Genomic DNA, 22,781 nt, shown 5'->3' on the forward strand with positions numbered 1-22,781 from the left:
CAGCAAATATGGACCAAACGTAACTGTGCAATATAACAAACGCTATTTTAACAATCTGGTCTAAAGCTCATGGTGCAAGTAATTTTTGTTTGTAATAATTTCACACTGCAGAACACTGTATGACACTTCTAAGTAAGCTGCAACATTACAAGCTATTTTAGGGTGGTGGACAGGCCAGCTGATCTGGTGAGCCTTAACAGGTCATTAATATTAAGAAATTGTCGGAAAATCATGAGATCAGTAGCCAGGGTAATGGTCTTGTCCTCATAAGGAAGTTTGTCTAATGGTGCTGAGTTCCTCTAAAACCACACACTGTGGATTGGTGATCAGAGGTGTAGTGCTACTGTGCTGTCGTGACACGTATGGCTCATTTCGAAGGTTATGTTGTCAAATGTGAAATGATCAAATATTAGACTGACTCCATTAACTGTTGAGATTATACAGCAGCCAAATGTCTTTCTACATAGTATTAGACCATACCAATGATATAGTAGAATGAACATTATAAGTGAATGAACACAGCAGCTTGTGTTTTGTTGGATTTCATTAAATGTATATAGGCCGACTTGGAAACATTCCTTTTGAGGAGAAGCTGCAGTACAGGCAGAGGTGAAGCTCATCTAAAAGGCTGCTATGAAAACGTAGTTAAGCCAACTCTTAATCCCTGTGATGCAGCAGAAGTACTATAAAACCTCAACTCAAAAAATGTAGAACATAATTAATTTCAGTGCAAAAACCATGTTCTCTGGCAGCTCTACACTATTAATGATATAATAATAACAACATTGTGGCAAATGACGATGCCAGCGGGGTCTCCACCACAACAGCCAGAGACAAACCAATCACTTTTCAGCATTCTTTACCAACTCAAAATAAACTCACAAAACCCAAATTTAAAGTGTCCCACAGTTCTGCTGGTGTATAGCTTTGCAGCTCTGCTCTGCTTCTCATGAGTCTCTCCCATGAGTTTCTCCTTTATGAGCTTCGCTCATGTGTCTCAGTCCTTGTCTCCGTCTGGCAGCTGCTGCCTTTTGAATCCAGGGAGAGTTGATTGGCCAACTGGTCTCAGCTGGGCCAATCCGCTCTCCCTGGTTCACCTGGACGTTCTCTCTGAGCCTCCTCCACAAACAGATATAGGACTTTTCAATACAAACAGAGAAGTTCTTTATAGCAGCCAAAATAAAACAATGCAACTTTAAAACATGAGCAAAAGCATGTAGTTTAAATAAATATAGCACAGGTAAAACAGCAATAAACGTCATGTGATGAAAGTCTTTTTGTAAAATGTGTTTTTTAAAGTGTGATAAAACAGGGAACTGACTCTGCAAGTCTAATATCCTCTGGTAGATTTTTCCAAAGTGTAGGTGCCTTCACAGTAAACACCTCCCTTGGCCTACACCTTGGAGTGGCCGGCAGTGCCCTACCAGAGGATCTCAGATGGTCATCGTGGGATAAAAGATCAGAAATGTACCCACGGGCCTCATGATGTTATTAAATCAATCCTAGGAAGCCAGTGTAGCGATGCTAAAATCAGGGTGATATGATCGCATTTTCTGGAACGGGTTAAAAGCTGTGCTGCAGCATTCTGGACTAACTGTAATGGTTGGATTCTTTTGTTATTCAGGCCAGTATATAGTGCATTTCAGTAGTCGAGGCGAGATTATATAAAAGCAGGGATAATTTCTCTTTATCTGAGACTGAAATAAAATACATAATCTTAGCAATATTTTGGAACTGATAAAAACAGGATTGAACGACTTTCTTGATGTCGGTGTCAAAGCTCAGGTTCTCATCAAAGATAACACACAGGTTTCTGGCTGATGATTTTACAAAGGGTGCCAGATTCTCAAGGTTGCCTGTGATTTTGTCTGTGGCTGATGGGGGAGCATTACAATCACATCAGATTTTGTGAGGTTTAGCTGAAATAAGTTATTTGCCATCCAGTGTTTTCTTTTGTCAATGCATGTGTGCAGTATTGGTCGTCTGGACTGATTGGAATGTAGAGCTGTGTATCATCGGCGTAGCAGTGAAAGTGGACCTTATGTTTGCGGATTATTTCACCAAGGGGGCACTTGTATAAAGAGAATATAATTGGGCCAAAGATTGAACCATGGTGGACACCATACAGTAGGTTTGAGGGGGTTTAAGTAGGACCTGAACCAGGCTTGGGCCACACTGGTGATTCCTGCCCACCTTTCCAGTCTATCACTTAAAATATGTTTATTAACATAATGTTCATTCCTCTTTAACTGCAGCGATGTATTTTTTCATCAGGTGCTTCATCAGTTCATAAGAAACATGCAGTTTGGAGGCCTTCCATCTGTGCTCGACTCTCTCTTTTCAGTGCTATGAAATGATATGTGATAGATATGTGAGTAATACCAGGCCTATTAATGAGTTTCGGATTACTTTTCTATTTCTCTAGTGTTAATTGCAAAAAACTAATGAACCAATTTGAGATGTCTTAATTTAGTCAATAGATGTTATGTGTTTGTGGTTATCAAACATAATGTGTATAAAATTACAACTCAGCTCAAGCTGTTTGAATATAGTGGTGCTTAATGTATTACAAAAGGTATGTCCCATTTTCATCTTGGATCACATAATAAATGTTCTTCTGTCATGTGTTTAGTGGACAACTGAGTTGTTTATCCCAATAAATGTCAGATATGTGAATGCTTCCATTTATATATAGGAAAATGTGAGAACAACAATTTCTGTTGTTGATAATAGATTGATAATCATAAGTGACCTTTCCAGCAGATTAACCAAAACAAAACACAGTGTGCTGTTCCTCTGTGGCACCAGGAGGACCGGGCATCAGTGCATGTGCTGTAAAATATTGGGTACTACAATTTATTGACGACCAGTTATTAAACTTTAATCCAAAGGTGATGTCCTATTCATTTAGCACAAAATCTCCACTTGTATCTCAAATTATTACAAGTGACCAAACTTGTTTCTTGTGTTTCAAATATCATCAATTAAAGGGATAAACTCATCTGGAATATAATTTATAGAATACTGTCAGCCCTCTATGGCACAAAGTCACTGATCCAGAGCCCCACTACTACTTTCATCTCTCTCCTCTGTGAACAGCAAATAGCTCAGAAGAAGAAAGAACCTGGATCTTCTTTAGCTGAATTTAAAAGATAGTTAAAGTTGATTAAAAAAGGTAGTTAATGTGTATCCATACCATGTACCTGCATAACATTGCACATTACTCATATATATATGAATATATATATATATATATATATATATATATATATATATATATATATATATTCATCTGTAGCCTTAAAAGGTGATATACACTTGGCTACATTATCACAAATGCATTTTAGTTTTAAAATGAGAACAATCTTTCTTTTTTTTGATTTCGGCCCATATTGACAGTTGAAAACACACACTGCATGATCATTCACATAAATTGGTCGTTTGTGTGCAGGCCTAAACAGGAAGCAAATTGTCTCCTCTGTATTTGGTTGCTTAGTTACAGAGAATGCAATGATTGAGAAACAGCGATGGTGAAATGATGATAAGTAAAAACCAGAGTTGTGACTGACCCAACCAGGAAGAGAATGTGGGTGAGTCATCATTGTTTCCAAACATGAACAATAAATAAGTTAGTAAGGTTCTGCAATGTGGTATCATATGATAACTCTATGTTAATAAATTCAACATTGATTGGTCAGCTCTTAATTTCTGCTGTCAGTTAGCTAACTAATATGTTAGGTAAGGCAAGCTCTAATATTAGTATACTTATTAACAGTGTTATTAACATTACAAACACTAAAACACAGTACAGGGCACTTTGGGGAAAAATTAAATTAAATTAGAAATGACCAACATAAATAAAATTTAATAAAATTAACTACAGATCAATTCAATTTAATTCAAACCTGACAACAACACAAGCAGACATGTACGTCTTACAATAATTTGTAAGAAGGGGGAAAAAAACAACTGATTTTCATCTTGCAATATTGTCAACAATGTTTGTTGGCAGAAATGTCTTTAAAGCTGGTTTTGTTTTTAAATACTCCTCATACACATTCACAGAATGTCTGAAGTTCAATGTAAAACTAGTTGTCCTTGGGAAGAAACCTTAGAAATCAAGTGTTGTGAATGTGCTTTTTACCTAAAAGACAAATTCAATTTTATCAAGCTGTCAATTTCATTATTATAGTTATCACAGTCTACATTCAAGTAAAACCATATACCTTCTGTGAGAGGGACTAAGACTTTATGTGTCTCTAAGATCAATAGGGAAGCTCTGATAAAAGCTTTAAGTACATCAGCCAGGATATCAGCCTCTTTATTAGAATATGAAACAACGGTCATTGCGAAAGCACCCACAGACGAGGGAAACATATATTTCTGTATTTATTGGGGCTATGATGCATGAACATTGTCAAAAAAGAAGAATTACATACATTACCAGCAAAGCTTGTCATAAACTAAACCCACTGGCATCAAATTTGCATATGTATCAGGGACAGTGACAGTCTGACAATGGCCTACTAGACATTAGTAAACAGTATGTGTCGCTGGAACATGGGCAGCATACTGTCTCTGTATATGAACCACCAGCTGTTGAGGTTGTCCGCAGTTTCAAATACCTGAGAATACACATCAACAACGACCTCACCTAGAATACCAACTCTGGTAGCTTAAAATAGAAGGCCCACCAACGGCTGTACTTCCTGTGGAGGCTCAAGAGGGCTTGCCTGTGTATCGCAGTCCTCACTTCCTTTTACAGGCGTGTGGTAGAGAGCATCCTCACATCATGTGTCACTGTGTAGTACTGAACATGCTCTGCTGGAGACAGGAAGGCTCTGCAGAAGGGATAGTCTGCACAGAAGATGATTGGCAGCAGTTTTCCAACAATAGGGGGGATTTACATCACTGGATGCAGAAACAGGGCTGCCAGTATCATGAAGTTCTCTTCCCACCCTGCTCATGGACGGTTTACCCCCCTCCCCTCAGGAAGAAAGGCTGCTCAGCATCTGGGCCAGAACAACCCAGCTTCTTCCCAGAAGCTGTCGGACTCACAAACTCTGCCACTCACTAGGGTTTCTTTCATGTGCAATACCAGCAACACACCAGTGACTCTTTTTTGTGAAACATAGACACTTTTCATGTGCGATAACACTGGAATATTAATACTCATATTTATCAATACTCATTTCCACCTTTTTAATCTGCATTGTATCTATCCTGGTTAACTTTGAGATTCTATTGTTTTATTTAATTGTATTTATTTGCTGCTTCTGCTTAGTTTTTAGATTCTAGAGTTGTATTTCATTGCTGCTTATTGGACCTCAGTACTTAGGTTCGAGCCCTCTCATGTACCTCATGTTTTAGAATGACAATAAATCTTCTTGAATCTTGAACCTTGAACTGTTTTATATTTTGATCTAAATAGTCGAATAAAGTCTGGAGTATTTCTCTCATTTATCTTCATGTGCAAGGGACATTAGTGTTTGAAAACCACATGTTTCACATGGCCACCATCAATGATCATGAAAATAAAGAAGACTCAGGTGGAAGTACGTCCAGTTAGTTAATGCTATCAGAGAGAACCTTTCAGACCTTTCTTAGTTAGGGGATCCCATCCATTACAGTCTCCTGTAATATCAGATCCTAGAATTTAAGGGGGGGTCCTCACTAAATTGTTGTTGCTTTGTGAATCAGCAGCCCCCTGTCAGCCCCTTTCAGGCCCCCGGGCAACGGCTTGCTTTTCCAATCTGTTGGAACATCAGTATATGTGGTCTGTTGTGAATGACTGGAGACTGGCCTGTGCTAAATATTATCATAGTGTAGGAGATTTGTGCAAACAGACAGAAAGGATCCAACATCAGGTGTATTTTAGTGCTTACTAGTAGTTCCAACCCTCATGCTAAGCTTATTCACTTCCACCTCTGATACAGAAATTTATAATATAAATATTATTCTTCTCAACACCATTTTAAGGTGTGTTTTGCAGCTACTGGTCTCATGGTTTTGACTAATGACTTTAAAGATATGTCTCATCATCTGCCCACCACACAAACATGAAGCCAAACTGTTCTGGATACACACACTGCCATCTTGCAATGGTCATTTGGAGTCAGGGTACTGGTGATCATGGAGTGGAGCCATTGTATTGAGGTCCAGCTGACACATCCACCTGACCCGTAAGTCAATCTTAGTTGTCATCATTACATTTCACCCCATTTTTATAGCATCAAACTATATAAAACCAAACTTATCAGAAACATGAACACTTGAACATCCATCAGTGTGATAAGAACTACATAAAATGACAGAAACCATCTTTAATAAAATAATATTTGACAAGTACTTTGACTTTGGTGATGGAGGTTCGTGGCCTATAATGTAGCAAGCCACCAGAGGGGTGATCCATATTTGGCTTCACTTTTGTTTTCCAGCTTTAAATAAAGTTACTGGTTTTCACTTCTCTGGCACCAGAAATGCAGTGACACTGACATGTTGTTCAGTTCTCATTTTCCCAAAAAAAACTCATTCTTGTTGACTCAAAGCTATGCCATTACAGATTATGAAATATTATAATATCACTGGAGAACTTAGGAAGTCTTCCATTTTTAAGATCCTCACAGAATTATTTGGCCCATGTTTTATGCACCACAGTATTTACTATTTACAGCCATTAAAAGACATCAGAAACCATTTTTCCCCCTGTTTTTTGGCCTCCAGGTTTTTTGCAGAATTTAGCAATGTCATTTCTAATCGTTCCACAAGTATTTTGACATATATTTTATTCTTCCATTCTATTCCGTGTATCGATACGATTAAAATCTGATCAATTAACTTATCAAATCAATTCTGGATTATAACAGCTTCCCATATAAACTGTAAAATGTTACAGCTGACTTGCTTTACTTTTGTGTTGACAGGACGGGAACTACACAACTCCTCTGGACATACCACCGCTGGGATTAGAGCTGAGGACCACCATCTATGTCCAGGTCCAAGCAGCCAACCTGACTGCTCAGTAAGATTTCAAAGATTTAACACAAACCAATCTCTGGAATTTCTGTAGTTCCAACTCCAGAAACAAAATTGATGACCATGGAATGTGTGAATGGTCTTAAATGTTAAGGTAATAGTCTTGTGTCATCACTCCTAATGCTCATTGTCCCCCCTCCCAACCCCACACTAGGTACCATGTTCTTATGGACCGATGCTATGCTTCCATCTCTCCTAATCCCACAAACTCCACCTTCTTCAATCTGTTTGTCCCGTAAATCCCAAAATCTGAATAGGAAGAGATAGTCCATCAATATGTTCAGCCAACACTTTGCTTCTTGATATCAAACAGGTGCTCTAGGGATCAGATGACCACCATGTATGACAACGGGGACAGTCACCATGCCCGTTTCTCCTTCCCGGCCTTCAGGTTCGTTGAACAACATCATCACATCCATTTGTTAACTTTACTTTATACATACAGTATATATATATTATATTATTCTTTTATCACAAAAGGGATGATGCATCCACAAATGAGGTGGATATAGTATGTGGTTGTGGTAATATATAGAAATGTTGTGGTAATATATAGAACCAGTTATTAAACAAACAGTTTAATAACTGGTTGTCAATAAATTGTAGTACCCAATATTTTACAGCACTGATGCCCGGTCCTCCTGGTGCCACAGAGGAACAGCACACTGTGTATTGTTTTGGTTAATCTGCTGGAAAGGTCACTTATGATTATCAATCACGGAGCTACACCCGCCATTTATTATCAACAACAGAAATTGTGGTTCTCTCATTTTCCTATATATAAATGGAAACATTCACATATCTGACCTTTATTGGGATAAAGGTGGTAACAACTCAGTTGTCCACTAAACACATGTCATAAATACGGTGTCAGTGATTGGACAAGCAGCAAAGGATCCTAGCTGGAGTCCCACCACTGGACATTAGGAACCTGCATCTATCTATCTATCTATCTATCTATCTATATATCTATCTATCTATATAGATAGATAGATAGATAGATGTTGGGCCATGGTTCTTTGTGAAACCACACTTCGGCCTACATGTTCAGTCAAAGCCTGAAGCCGCATGTTCCTCCAAGACTCAGTCTCCCAGGGGCCATCAAAAACCAGAGCAAGGAACTCAGTCTCCCAGGGGGCATAAGAGGTGTGAAAACCCCCCCAGGGACACAGGTTTCAACTCCCATTGGTCACTCTGGACTCCATGACCTGTGAGGTCACCGGGCCAATATAAAGCCAGGTTTCCCCCTCCTCTGTCTCTTTCTACACTCCCTCCAGGGAGAGAAGGCTGTCGAGCCTCTTCCTGCCTCTTCCCACAATCCTTCCACAGGAGGGAAGGCTGTCGAGCCTCTTCTGCCCTCGTCCTACAATCCTTCCACAGGAGGGAAGGCTGTGGAGCCTCTTCTCCAGCTTACATCTTCTCTTCCCATCCAACTCTTCGAGAGGAGCACAAAGGTGCAGCTTCCAGCTCATCTCACCAAGGAAACCTCCTCGCCCTCCAAGCTCTACCAACGTCCTAGCAGCGACGCGATTCCTGCTTGCAAACTTCAGCCAGCAACTGAGCTACACAGCTCAACAGAAACCAGCAAGACGACACAAAACTTCGAACTGCACAGCAACTTCCTTTTTCCCCTTTCCACGGACGGGTAACACAACTGGGCTTAATAATTATACAAGGCTAAGCAAGACTGTTTATTCGATTCTGTCTGATGTTTATAAGTTTGATTTGTGGTGTTGTGATATTTTGGGTACAAGTTATTGAGAAAGTAATGTTAGTCTGTTATGCTCTTCACAGTCTTTCGTTGCATCCAATCTAGTAACTTTCTCTAATTTGGCACACACACAGACACACGCATAACTCTTCACCTCATTATCTCTACAGGTCGTAAACATTCCAATAGGTGGGGGAAGGGTGTTATCTCTTTGGCCAGCCACCATTTTGAAAGCACGCTGACTCACACAGACACACACACATGTATACACACACCTATCTTTGTTTAGCAATTAGACCGTTAGTAATTTGTGTTTTTATACTTTATTATATTCATAATAAATGTTTTTCTTTCACAAATGTTTTTTCATTAATGTTGCATAAGTGAATTTTGCCAACCTCTACACTGTCAAGAACTCCATATCCTTCAACTTAGCTAACTATAAATATGGTAATTTTGGTTATAGTTATTAATTTAATTGTTAATCAGAGTTCCAAATTTGTAGTTAGAACCTTTATGAGACTTATTCAATAAATTGGCTATCTTTTCCCTTCCTTTGAAGGGTGGTGCCCCGAGGTAACTTTAATCAATTAAAGTTATTATTTAATATTAATAATTAAATATTAATATTTAATATTTTATTTTGATAACCAAATTTATTGAATGCCGAAAGGCACACCAGTTCATGGTATCACGTTTGATGCATTATGGCACAACATTTTTGGTGCCCCGTGTGAGGCGGAGTACAGTTGGCAAAAATTCATAATTATGCAACATACATTTTTTTTCTCTTCCATTTTTGGCTAACATAAATGGTGCCCCCCGGATGAGGCAGAGTACAGTTGAAAAATTCATAATTATGCAATATTAATTTGTTTTCATTTTTGTCCAACACCAGAAATAAGTGGAATTTGGAATTTTCAGTCAAGCCAAAGGTTTGAATTCAGTTCCACTAGTCGGCCACCGGAGTAGACATTCAACCGTATTTACAAACAAGTGCATTGTGGTGAAATGTAATTTATTCATAAATTAAATGTTTATTAATAATTAATTATTCATAACTACCATTTTAGGTCCTCATAGTTACGCTAAAAGATTGCTATCATTGCTAATAATTCCAGTTGAATATTCGTTGTTGAAATTTTAAGAATTTCTTTTAACATTTGAATATCACATATTCAATGTTAACTGGTCAAGCTGTGAAATTTCCTGTAACTGTTAAGTGCTTTTGAATGAAGACATAGCGTGCCACCGGCCCTATGTAACAGAGCTTGTACCTGGCTGTTACTGCCAAGCATAACAGCCCAAGTTGGATAAGAGAACCTGAGAAAGAGCCACAGCGTGCTTCCAGCCCTGTGAATTTATAGAACCCCTAACTGTTACTGCCCTGCATATCAGTTAGTGATTAAAAGTTTGGTGAACTGTTTAACCCACCATAGTTTTGGTTAGGCTAGTGTACGATCAAATCCACACTACAAGGTGTCTGCCAGTGCAACACCAAAGCCAACCACACTGCTTTTTGATTTATAACTTGTAAATCTAATCCTTCAATTTCAGACCCAACAATGGAGAACCCCTGTGTAGAACAATTTGTTTCTTCCCTAGCACAGAGCCTGACCCCTGGCTATCCTGAATTCATCAGCAAGATGAACTTCAGTGAGTGTAATAAAGAAATAGATTCTCTACTTAATGACAAGTGTGATGCACAAACAGCATCAAAGGGTCCATTGCTGAGATGCATGATTCTAAATTTCCACTGGCAAATCAACCTTGCCTGTCAGAGCAAAGCAGCTGTGGAACAGAAGGTAAATGCCCTAAGAGCGCAAAATGCTTTTCTTTTCCAGGAGGTTCAAACTGCTAATAAGAAAGCCCTGCACTATTTAGAAGACCTGCACTCAGCAGAGTCAGATCTCTATTCACACAAGGAGGAATTGTTAAAACTTAGATTAGAAGGCCCGGCCTCACATCAGTTTTTGAACCAATGCGATTCTGGTTATTCCGATTCACACTCCTCCGATAGTGTACGGTTAACTCCCTCTTCACTCCCAAGATGGGACAGAATCCCATCCGACCCGAAGTCTTTGGGAATTAAGTCACCTCCTGATCCTCCACTGACAGGAAGAGGGAACAGCTTCCTAACTTCCCATCTCCCTGACTCTGACACTGACATTGATGACATATGTAGTTTATCTTCAAGAACACATTTTGCCTCATATACTTCTCGTCCACTGATGCATGACACATTTTTCCGTGCACAACTCTCCACAGGGGGGACTTCAACATTTCAAGATGTTTTAGCACCCCCCCCCCCCCCTCAACCAGAGAGACCTGGAGCAGGTGATGCACGTGCCCGGACCTCACAGTGTCCTCGCTTTGATTTGCTTGAGTTTCTAGCTAAAGATATTGAACAATTTGATCCAGACAACTGTGATAACAATATTGATAATTACTTTAGAGAACTAGATCTCAGCTTAAGTGATGTGCCAAATGCAACAGAAAGAGAGAAGGTTAGACTCGTGTTAAAAAACAGCTCTACAGCTGTTCACAAGTTAATTCAGTCACTTCCTTCCAGTGTCACAAGTAACTACACAGAGCTCCGTCAAGCACTAGTCGAGGAATTCTCTTCTACTGCTGACGAGATCACATCCATTGTTACAGCATCCCAAATTAAACATTCACGTCGCGAAAATCCCAAAGATTATTTTCGACGTTTGAGGCATGTTTATTTTCAGGGAAAGAACACACCAGGCCTAGAAGAAAATCCCACCTTCAAGTCCATGTTCTTACGTAACTTACATCCATGTATACGCACACATGTTGTACTGATGACACAGCAAGGAAAACCTTCAATGCAGCAGATCAGGAAGATGACACAGGTGGCTTGGGAAACTGTTATCACTTTCAAGGCTACAGTAGGTGCAACCGAGTCCGTCAAAACAAACAGCACGGTGCAAAATTCATCCGCTGCCTCAAAACTTCACCCTCAAAACAAAACGAAGGGGGGTGACAACAGGCAGCGTAGGGACACTGAGCGTATCCGCCATGTCCACCAGCTTCCCAGAGATAGGCATTCCCACAGTAGAAGCTGTAGGAAACCATACTCTGAAATTCTGGCCCAGACAACTTTCCACTACTCAGAAGATGACGACAGCGTCTCTGAGTACAGTTTAAAATATGGTTACGACCGAGCACACAGTGACAGCGCCTCTGAAGTCCTCCTGGACTCTGGCTCCCCAGAGCGTTACGGCCCTGAGCCACGACACAGGCGATCCAGAGCTCGCTTCTCAAGGCCATAACCAACACAGTGAACCCCTGTACTGACAGTCAGTATTAAGTTTCTTGCAGTTAATAGGAAAACTGTTTTGTTAGCAACAGCAGCAAACTTCAAAACCTAAATTCTGATTGAACTTATATACCACTGCCAACTTTGTAAATATGTTTGGATCGACTACTTTTCCTTTCATAATAATGAAGTCCATACCACACATGTTAGGACATTAGCATATTCTTACAGGAACAATGATATAGTCATTTGGATTTTGAGACTTTGAAAAATTATGACAACCTTCCGCAGAAAAACCTGCTGAAGATTAAAATTGTTAAGTCTAACAGACCAGACTGAGTACTACATTGAGTAGGATCCAATGAGTGAACGAAACTCTTGGACATTCCAAAAATGACCTTATCATTGTACGTGCCCCTCTCTCTGCATCTTATCTTACAATTTGCAATGTCTTATTTTTTCCTTTTTCTCCCTAACCTAGTGAAGAGCACAGGTTATTCATATTGTACTGTCATTGTAATCTGAATTATTTGTCTAATTTGAATCTTGCTTAGCCAAACTAGATAGTATACATAAATGCCCAGATGTTACAATCCAAATGAACTGACAATTGACTTTTCCAGCTTTGGACTAAACATGTTCAAGTTCGCCCTCAGGAACCCACGTCAGGTGCGATCCTGAGAACGAAGGGGGGATGTTGGGCCATGGTTCTTTGTGAAACCACACTTCGGCCTACATGTTCAGTCAAGAGCCTGAAGCCGCATGTTCCTCCAAGACTCAGTCTCTCAGGGGCCATCAAAAACCAGAGCAAGGAACTCAGTCTCTCAGGGGGCATCAGAGGTGTGAAAAAAAACCCAGGGACACAGGTTTCAACTCCCATTGGTCACTCTGGACCCCATGACCTGTGAGGTCACCGGGCCAATATAAAGCCAGGTTTCCCCCTCCTCTGTCTCTTTCTACACTCCCTCCAGGGAGAGAAGGCTGGTGAGCCTCTTCCTGCCTCTTCCCACAATCCTTCCACAGGAGGGAAGGCTGTCGAGCCTCTTCTGCCCTCGTCCTACAATCCTTCCACAGGAGGGAAGGCTGTGGAGCCTCTTCTCCAGCTCACATCTTCTCTTCCCATCCAACTCTTCGAGAGGAGCACAAAGGTGCAGCTTCCAGCTCATCTCACCAAGGAAACCTCCTCGCCCTCCAAGCTCTACCAACGTCCTAGCAGCGACGCGATGTCCTGCTTGCAAACTTCAGCCAGCAACTGAGCTACACAGCTCAACAGAAACCAGCAAGACGACACAAAACTTCGAACTGCACAGCAACTTCCTTTTTCCCCTTTCCACGGACGGGTAACACAACTGGGCTTAATAATTATACTAGGCTAAGCAAGACTGTTTATTCGATTCTGTCTGATGTTTATAAGTTTGATTTGTGGTGTTGTGATATTTTGGGTACAAGTTATTGAGAAAGTAATGTTAGTCTGTTATGCTCTTCACAGTCTTTCGTTGCATCCAATCTAGTAACTTTCTCTAATTTGGCACACACACAGACACATGCATAACTCTTCACCTCATTATCTCTACAGGTCATAAACATTCCAATAGGTGGGGGAAGGGTGTTATCTCTTTGGCCAGCCACCATCTTGAAAGCACGCTGACTCACACAGACACACACACATACCTATCTTTGTTTAGCAATTAGACCATTAGTAATTTGTGTTTTTATACTTTATTATATTCATAATAAATGTTTTTCTTTCACAAATGTTTTTTCATTAATGTTGCATAAGTGAATTTTGCCAACCTCTACACTGTCAAGAACTCCATATCCTTCAACTTAGCTAACTATCTATATGGTAATTTTGGTTATAGTTATTAATTTAATTGTTAATCAGAGTTCCAAATTTGTAGTTAGAACCTTTATGAGACTTATTCAATAAATTGGCTATCTTTTCCCTTCCTTTGAAGGGTGGTGCCCCGAGGTAACTTTAATCAATTAAAGTTATTATTTAATATTAATAATAAAATATTAATATTTAATATTTTATTTTGATAACCAAATTTATTGAATGCCGAAAGGCACACCATTTCATGGTATCACATTTGATGCATTATGGCACAACATAGATATATATCTATATCTAGATGATGTTTTATATATATATATATATATCTTTCCCCCATATATATCTTTCTCATAGGTGACCTGACAATCACATCTCCACTGTCAATATAAAACTGCAGGATAAATGGTGCAACCATTCTATTAAAAAGACATTGTCATGCTGCAGTAAAATCACTTGTTGTTCAACACATCTGATCTTTGCAACATGATTTTTGATGTTCCAGCTGAAGAGTATACAAAGCTGAGTGTATCAGCATGATCCAAAAATACTGCATGATTGTCTCCTTGCTTGGTTTAGTTGAATGAATCCAGAGCTCTGTAAGCACCAATTCCATTATGACTGGTTGGAAAATCCAACAAAGGCAGACATCCTCCTGTTTGAGAATGCAAACAGAGCTCGAGCACCGAGATATGCCCTCTCAGGTGTGCTTGTGTCACTGATGCAAAACAACAAGCTATGAGTCCACAGAAGTTATTGAAGAGTGGTGAATGGAACAACACTCAACATTAGTTTTAAAGTGAATTGTCCCAGATTGTTTTTTTTCACAAAATTGTATCTAGAACTGAATGATGCAGTCTTAGCATAGAGTACTGTATGTCATTGTTCAAACTGCTTTGTGTCATTCTCACTCCAATACAAGCCCTGCTTGGACCTCCACAAAGATTCTAGTGACCTAGGTGCAGTGTTCTCGAAGATGTGAAATTATCCTAGAGGATCATCTTTGGGTCACGCTAAAAGATATGGCCTTTATTATTAATACATAGACTCTCACCGAAAAAGGGCATTAAAGTATTGGGTGTGATCCCCATGGGATTAAACACTTACTTCATGAAGTCTCATGTTAGCATTCTAAGGGAATCAGTATTTTAAAGAAAAGAAACTTGGCCTTTGTCTCTGTTCCCTCATAAAGACTCTTGCTGTGTAGGGTTTCACTTATTCTTTACCTTGAAGGTATGGTCCACGGAACTCCCTGTACAAAAGAATTGTTCCCATTCAGTGAAGTACAGGTGGACACACCAAACGACACTGACCTTGTTTCTGTCCAATCAAATGAAAGATTCCCAGCTGTATATAAGAACCTCCAACAGCTCTATACACTGTTCAAAGCAGAAGACGCACAGAGAAAGAGGGCAGCAGCAGTGAGACAGAAGCAGAATCCAAGAAAGGTAACAACAATAACTACTAGAAACAGAAACAAGAACAACTTTAGGTTTTTTTTAAATCATACATGGTATCATACATATTCTGTTATTACAGGAATGTCCATACCAAGGATGGTAAAAATGAACCTTGTCAGCCTTTTCTTCTTGGTATCCATGGTGGCCAAAAGCCATCAGTTAACGTGCCAGAATGAGCTTCGACGGCCAGGTACGGTATGCATGCTTCTGATGGGTTTGTTCTCTTCTTAACTTTCTTTGGAATTTATGAAATTACAATAATATTCACCTACATGGTTAATGTCAAACATATTATTTCAGTTTGACCTCAAGACCTCTACAGGATCAAAGTTTTGCCACACAAGTGTAAAAAAAATTAAATTGCACATTTAGTATAGGAATTTTGCTTCCAAGGTTTTTTTTTTTTATTTATTCCTCCCAGATAGAAAAATAATCTAATTTGTACCTCAATAAGATTTTTAGTGACAATTGCAGAGAAAGCTTAAGGGTGTATCTTTCCCATTCCTATAGAATACTCTGACATCTCAGTTGAATGTGGCACATCCTCAATTAGCCTGGCTATCCTCATCTGCCCTGTTGTCTACACTGGCTACAATGAGTCACTGCTCATCCTCAACCACCTTTTCAACAAGCCAGAGTGTAAAGGAACCTTGGATGAATCTGTCACCCCGCCTGTTGTCAGGTTCACCTTCCCCATCAACATGACCAACGCTTGTGGAAGCAACTTCCTGGTTAGTAGAGGTTGGAGGAGGAGTAAAATGAGGAAATAACTGCATGTTTTCTGAAAGCATCCTTTCTTTTTTCCCCTCTGTGCCTGACTCCTCCGTAAATGTTGCCTCCAGACCACCAGTGCAGCTGGCACAGGGATGTTTGCTGACTTCTCCAACATCCAGACGGTTAATGTCAGTGGTGTGGTGCGCTCCCATGATCCAACCACGGGAGTAGTCACCTATAACGCTGAGCTCAAATATTTTTATTCCTGTGCTTACCCTCTTGAGTATCTCATCAACAACACCCTGGTGGAAGTGTAAGATCTCTGCTTGTATCCTTCCAGTGACTTTTTCTTGAGTTGTTTTACGTGTACATATTTGGAAATGGGTTTGTTACATTGTTATGCTCTTCTGATGGTAAGTATTCAGAAAAACATGTGCTTCACAAAGGGATAGTTTGCTTTATGAAAAATGTTACAATGTCTCCAACATGGCATTTTTCCTGAGTGTCGAGCAAAGGCATAGATCCCATTTCCCTCATTTACTGTGATTTAAAATTAAGTAAAATATGTAATTTTTTTTTATTTAGATAAAGAGGTAGAGAAATACACAATCCACAGAATGCTCAAGCGGTTTATTTTAATATAAGCCCAGATCATTGATTAAAACACGATTTTGCTCCACTTTTTGTTTTCATGTAACACTACAGCACACAGTTACAGCAGGAAATGAGGATAACTCCTACAGATTCATACTTTTTTCTTTGTTAAATCATTTACTGCATCCAAACCTTAGCTTTGTTTGTGTATTTCTCTGCTGATGAGAGGAACTGAAAAAACTAGTTCAATATAAGACATTCACAAACCAAAAAGCTGCAAAATGACATAACATACATCTGTTGTGATCACAGTCTCTCAGAAAATAAGACAGGATTTTCTGACTGTAACAGAAGCTTCTTCTGGTGGAAATAGTCTGCAGGTGTACAGTAACATGTAGGATTCAGTCTGACATCATTCTCCCACCCATCCCCACCCCCCTCCTCTCCCCACCCCCCTCCTCTCCCTTGTCCCATATAGGTCAGCATCTTCCATTGCAGTTACGGACAAAAATGGAAGCTTCGTCAGTACTTTGACTATGGAAATCTTTAATGTAAGTTGAGACAACATGTTTTAGGGTGAGGTGATGGTTGTAAACTTTGTTAGTCCAACAGTGCTTTGATGGACTGTTGTGGTTTGTAGCAGTAAAGTTATAAATGGGCATGTAAACAATTAGTAAGTTATATTTCTAATCGTTCCACAAGTATTTTGACATATATTTTATTCTTCCATTCTATTCCGTGTATCGATACAATTAAAATCTGATCAATTAACTTATCAGATCAATTCTGGATTATAGCAGCTTCCCATATAAACTGTAAAATGTTACAGCTGACTTGCTTTACTTTTGTGTTGACAGGACGGGAACTACACAACTCCTCTGGACATACCACCGCTGGGATTAGAGCTGAGGACCACCATCTATGTCCAGGTCCAAGCAGCCAACCTGACTGCTCAGTAAGATTTCAAAGATTTAACACAAACCAATCTCTGGAATTTCTGTAGTTCCAACTCCAGAAACAAAATTGATGACCATGGAATGTGTGAATGGTCTTGAATGTTAAGGTAATAGTCTTGTGTCATCACTCCTAATGCTCATTGTCCCCCCTCCCAACCCCACACTAGGTACCATGTTCTTATGGACCGATGCTATGCTTCCATCTCTCCTAATCCCACAAACTCCACCTTCTTCAATCTGTTTGTCCCGTAAGTCCCAAAATCTGAATAGGAAGAGATAGTCCATCAATATGTTCAGCCAACACTTTGCTTCTTGATATCAAACAGGTGCTCTAGGGATCAGATGACCACCATGTATGACAACGGGGACAGTCACCATGCCCGTTTCTCCTTCCCGGCCTTCAGGTTCGTTGAACAGCAGAACCAGACAGTGTCCACTTATTACCTACACTGTATCACCAGGCTTTGTGAGATCAGCACCTGCAGTGGTTTTAAGGTGAGTGATGGTTCAGCAAATACACCTCCGGATGACATGAGGAACTGAGACTGTTTGAGAGCAAAGGGAGGAACTATCCAGTGTTAGTAAAATACATCCATCCCATTTTACCCTTTAATGGGGTGAATTATTTGATAAATGATCATATTCTTTCTTCCATTATCTACAGCAATGTAACAGGAGGAGGAGAAGGGACGTTGATCCCACTGATGCCTCTGAAGCTACCATCCTATCCTCTATTCCCATTGTCACCAAAAATGACGAATGTAAGTTTGTTTGCTGGTCTTTGGTCACACAGAACTAATCACAAGGCATCACAGAGAATAAGAATAAAAACAGTAAAGAATAAAAAGGTAGTGCAGCAGCACTGTAGTTGATAATATGATGCTGTATCGTTAAAAAGATGGACTGGATATATTTTGTAATTTTTTTTTTTATCAAATAATCAAATTGGATACTATCCTCTGTCACTAGGTTTCCTAAGAGTAATTAAAAGTACAACTCACTCTGAACACACATACTGTACACTGAGTTGTGTCATAGATTAACTTTATACTACTGTAAGTCCATTTTGTGGGGCAGCTGAGGGGGTAATGCGGTCGTCCTCTAACCAGAAGGTAGGTGGTTCTATCCCAGTCGTCCCCATCTGCATGCTGAAGTGTCTTTGGGCAAGATACTGAACCCTGAATTGCCCCTGACGGCAGTGCTGTTCTCATAGAAGAAGCTGTACATAGATTCACTGTATGAATGTGTGTGAATGGGTGAGTGGCAAAAAAACCCTGTACAGTAAAGCGTGGTCATCAAGACTAGAAAAGCGCTATATCAATACAGACCATTTACCATTTATATGTTTAGGAGATAGGGAGCTTGTTGTCTCCCCTGTTATTGTTCATAGCTAAAAAATTAAAGCGATTTTCCTCTTTCTCTTTCTTGCAGCACTGGCATCTAAGGAGGAAGGTATACTATTGTTTCATTCCATCTGCCTGATCGTGTACAAATGATCCCTTGTGAATCGAGGTTTGATTACTATGTTTGTGCTCTGGTTGTGTTGTGAGCAGCTGTATCCGGCACTGACTCGGACTCGGACTCCAGGATGGGTCTCGGGATAGCTGTGGGTGTCCTCACTCTGGCCGTCATTGTGGTTGTGGCTGCAGCAGCCATCCTCTACAGGAGGAACAGACACTTTTAAAGGGCGCAGACATCTGCATGCACAACTTTACACAAGCCCGACTGCTGGATGAAATGGTTCACAGCAATCGTTCCTGTGGTGTAGTAGTTAGTGCTACTCAGCATAATATCGCTGTTCATTCATAGTACATTTGGGGTTTAGTGGTCTTTTCTTGTCACTGCAGTTACACTTGACATGTACTATGTAGAAGAAGCTGACATGAAGAGTGAAGAGAAGCTTTGCACAAAGATATGCTTTGCTTGTTTTAGATTGCTGCATTATGTAATGTAAAGCTTAAGTGTTATGCACTCATGCGCTTTGGCATTAAAAAGCATAAAAATGTATATCATTAGTTTATAGAATGTAGTTAGGGAAACAAAAAAATGTAAGCGCTGGCTGGAAATATTTTATAAGCAAACACCACTTTATGAGTACAAATCTGGGAAGAATCTGTATTTCATCTAGTGCTCTACTGAGCTTTCTGAAAGCCAAACTAATTTAGTTAATTATTTAATGTTGTACAAAAATGTTGCAAAGGCTGACATGAAAGAATGGGAAGTTTTGAGATTGAAGCAAATGTTGTATAATTATTAACAGTCAATTACATAGCGAGCAGATGAGCAACTGTGGGAGTACACAAAACACAATAAAGAGTTAATCATCAGTCCCTGTCGCCAACGTGGTTTTATCATTGTGTGTGTGTGTGTGTGTGTGTGTGTGTGTGTGTGTGTGTGTGTGTGTGTGTGTGTGTGTGTGTTTACAGAACAAGCCATGGCTGACGATATGTATCCAGCCTTGTGTACTTGTCCATGACCTCATTGGTGGGAGTCGAAAACAGCAGCTCAGACAAAGGAGGTGGGGAAGCACTTGTGAAAAGAGCAAAAGATCACTACACCTCAGCCTCATGGAATCTGGAGCAGTAGTAGCTCAATGTAGCCTACTCTGTGGAGTGCTTTATTTTTCTTAAACACTGGCGAAGCTGTAGATAATCTTTCAATGTGTTGACATGATTTTGGGCCCATGTTGTGAGGTCATATCAAGATACACATCATTATATTCCTGCTGCCTGACTAAAGAGGCCAACACATGAATGAATATCAACAGTTGGTTGGGATGATATGCTATAACAGGTAGAGATGTACCAATTAAAATAAGAAGACATGACGGGTCAATGTGAATAAAGCATCTACTCAAAGGATAATTACTAATGAATGCACAAGAGTGTGCGGTGTTTGATTGCCTTACACTAAAGTATAATATATAACAGATAATGATATCTATGGGGATTACCTTGCTTTGTCCACAAGCACATATGGATGGATCTGAATGTAAAACAGCTGAAATACTGAAGCTACCATGAAACAAATCACATTTGTTCTGATAATTACTGATGTATCTTTGGTTACAGCTGTTGCACTCTTTGAATTTATTATATATATCAGTGCATGATGGAAGGAGGATTTCAGGTATATTCCAATAATACATTACTATCAAAATAGGAGCACAAATAGATGTTTTACTCCATAATGCAGCCTGATGGCTTATAATATAGAGTGGATTGGAGACATGAAATCTATTTTTGACATTCTGTTTCCAGTAGTGCAATGCAAACAAATGTTAACTCTTGTTTTAAGTCTATTTGTATCCTTTCTTTTCTAGCAAGCCTTGGTGGCCTGGTATGCCCCCTCTTATCCCATTCACATAATGAGTCAGTATTTAATGAACTGGACGTGATATTTTCTGGAACAGAAGAACAAACAACTGCTGTGAGATGTATTCTGATTACATGTTTCTGTCCCTCAGTGCCACGTCACTCATTGCTCTAATTGCTTGTAGTACCGATGGCTGTCTCTTAAATTTCAAATATGAACTGAGAGGTTCACATGTTTGAATGGGACCACTCAGGAAGAAAACATGCTCACCTCCAAAGAAAACTTGGAAATAGTCCCATGTGATCATGTTCTACTACAGTATGTTTCCTAGGCTCTGTTCAGATCTGTTAACATCTGTCCTGAGAGGTCCGATCACAAGTGGACCGCATTAAATATGTGTGTTCACACCTGGAATTAAAATGCATCCTGAATGTGTCTCCTGTGTCTTCTTGTAATGGGATGTCCCTTCTCTGCTCAATATGCAAATAATCATGTTCTTCATATGTGTTCACGGAGACCAAATTATATTGTTTTTACCCAGTTCGAGCTCAGAGATGTGTCCAAAGACAACGTTTGTGTGCCTGCGTGTTGGTGTGAGTGAAAGAGAGAGGTGTAGAAACAAAGAGAAAGTCAGGAGGAACTGAATGAATGACTGCGTGCAACTATGTAGAAAGATTAGTCTGTGATTATCTGTGTTGATATTGCAGTGGTGTGACATTGAGAAGCGTAAGAATATGTTTAAAGTGTAATGAGGCAGGATGTCAGTAAAGGTCTGTATTTATATAGAGCTTTTCTAGTCTTGATGACCACTCAAAGCACTTTACAGTACAGTTTTACATTCACCCATTCACACAGTGCATCTATGTGCAGCACTTTTCTCTATGAGAAGTGGGGGTCTGTATCTTGCCCAAGGATACTTCGGCATTCGGAATGGGGAAGACTGGGATCGAACTGCTGACCTTCTGGGTAGAGGATGACCGCTCTAACCCCTGAGCCACAGCCGGCCCTCGTGTGTGGCCTAGCCCTAGGACACGGTTCCATTCACATAGTGAAAAGAATGTGGCAACTTGCGTTCCGGACTACCTCCACATGTGGTTTGAGACTTCAACTTAGCGCTGACCATCCTTGATCGCATTACTCAGGACGGATGTTAACACCAAGAAACTCCAATGATATGAAACCAATTTGTTACAGCAGACATACTCTCCAAGCACTTTAAGACCTGTTATCCTGTTTATTCATACAATTATCCAATCAGCCAACGATGTGGCAACAGAGCAGTGTATACATATATATATATATATATATATATGCAGGTCAGGAGCTTCAGCTAATTTCACATGAAACAACAAAATGGGATTTGACAGTGACATGACTGTTGGTGTCAGGTTGGTTTGAATGTTTCTTAAACTGCTGATCTCCTGGGATTTACACACACAACCTCTGACACAGAAACAGTAATAACCACTCTTTACAACAGTGGTTAACAGACAAGGGTCAAAGAATGAATATGTCCACTTTGAGGTGGATGGTCTAGAAGTGAGAGGAGACCACACCAGGTTCCATGGACTCAACCTGCCTTGTGTCAACTGTCCAGGCTGTTGCTGCTGGTGTGATGGCGTGGGAAATGTTTTCTTCATATACTTGGGGACCTTAATAAGTCACAGTCTATCTGAGTATTGTTGCTGACCATGTTCATCCTTATAGTGGCCACACTTACTTCCAGCAAGATGATGCTCCATCACAAAGTAAAAGTCGTCTCAAACTGGTTCCATGAACATGATAGTGGGTTCAGTGAATTTCACTGTCCTCCTGAGTCATCAGATGTGAATCCAGTAGAACCTTTGGCAGCTTGAATGAGCAGCTCACAAATCAGCTG

At 39.9% G+C, this 22,781-nt stretch overlaps 1 protein-coding gene across 1 annotated transcript; it reads left to right on the forward strand.

Annotated features, from left to right (window-relative positions):
• The first annotated feature begins 15,313 nt into the window (after positions 1 to 15,313).
• LOC117774327 (zona pellucida-like domain-containing protein 1) lies at positions 15,314 to 18,696 on the forward strand. Its single transcript, XM_034606671.1, has 8 exons — positions 15,314 to 15,513; positions 15,834 to 16,054; positions 16,166 to 16,350; positions 17,110 to 17,182; positions 17,489 to 17,586; positions 17,755 to 17,835; positions 17,914 to 18,082; positions 18,252 to 18,696. The coding sequence occupies exons 1-8, from the start codon at positions 15,405 to 15,407 to the stop codon at positions 18,384 to 18,386; spliced, it is 1,071 nt and encodes a 356-aa protein (XP_034462562.1). The 5' UTR covers positions 15,314 to 15,404; the 3' UTR covers positions 18,387 to 18,696.
• Positions 18,697 to 22,781: the final 4,085 nt, after the last annotated feature.

This window comes from Hippoglossus hippoglossus, chromosome 14 (genome assembly GCF_009819705.1).
Source record: "Hippoglossus hippoglossus isolate fHipHip1 chromosome 14, fHipHip1.pri, whole genome shotgun sequence".
NCBI classification, from domain to species: Eukaryota; Metazoa; Chordata; class Actinopteri; order Pleuronectiformes; family Pleuronectidae; genus Hippoglossus; species Hippoglossus hippoglossus.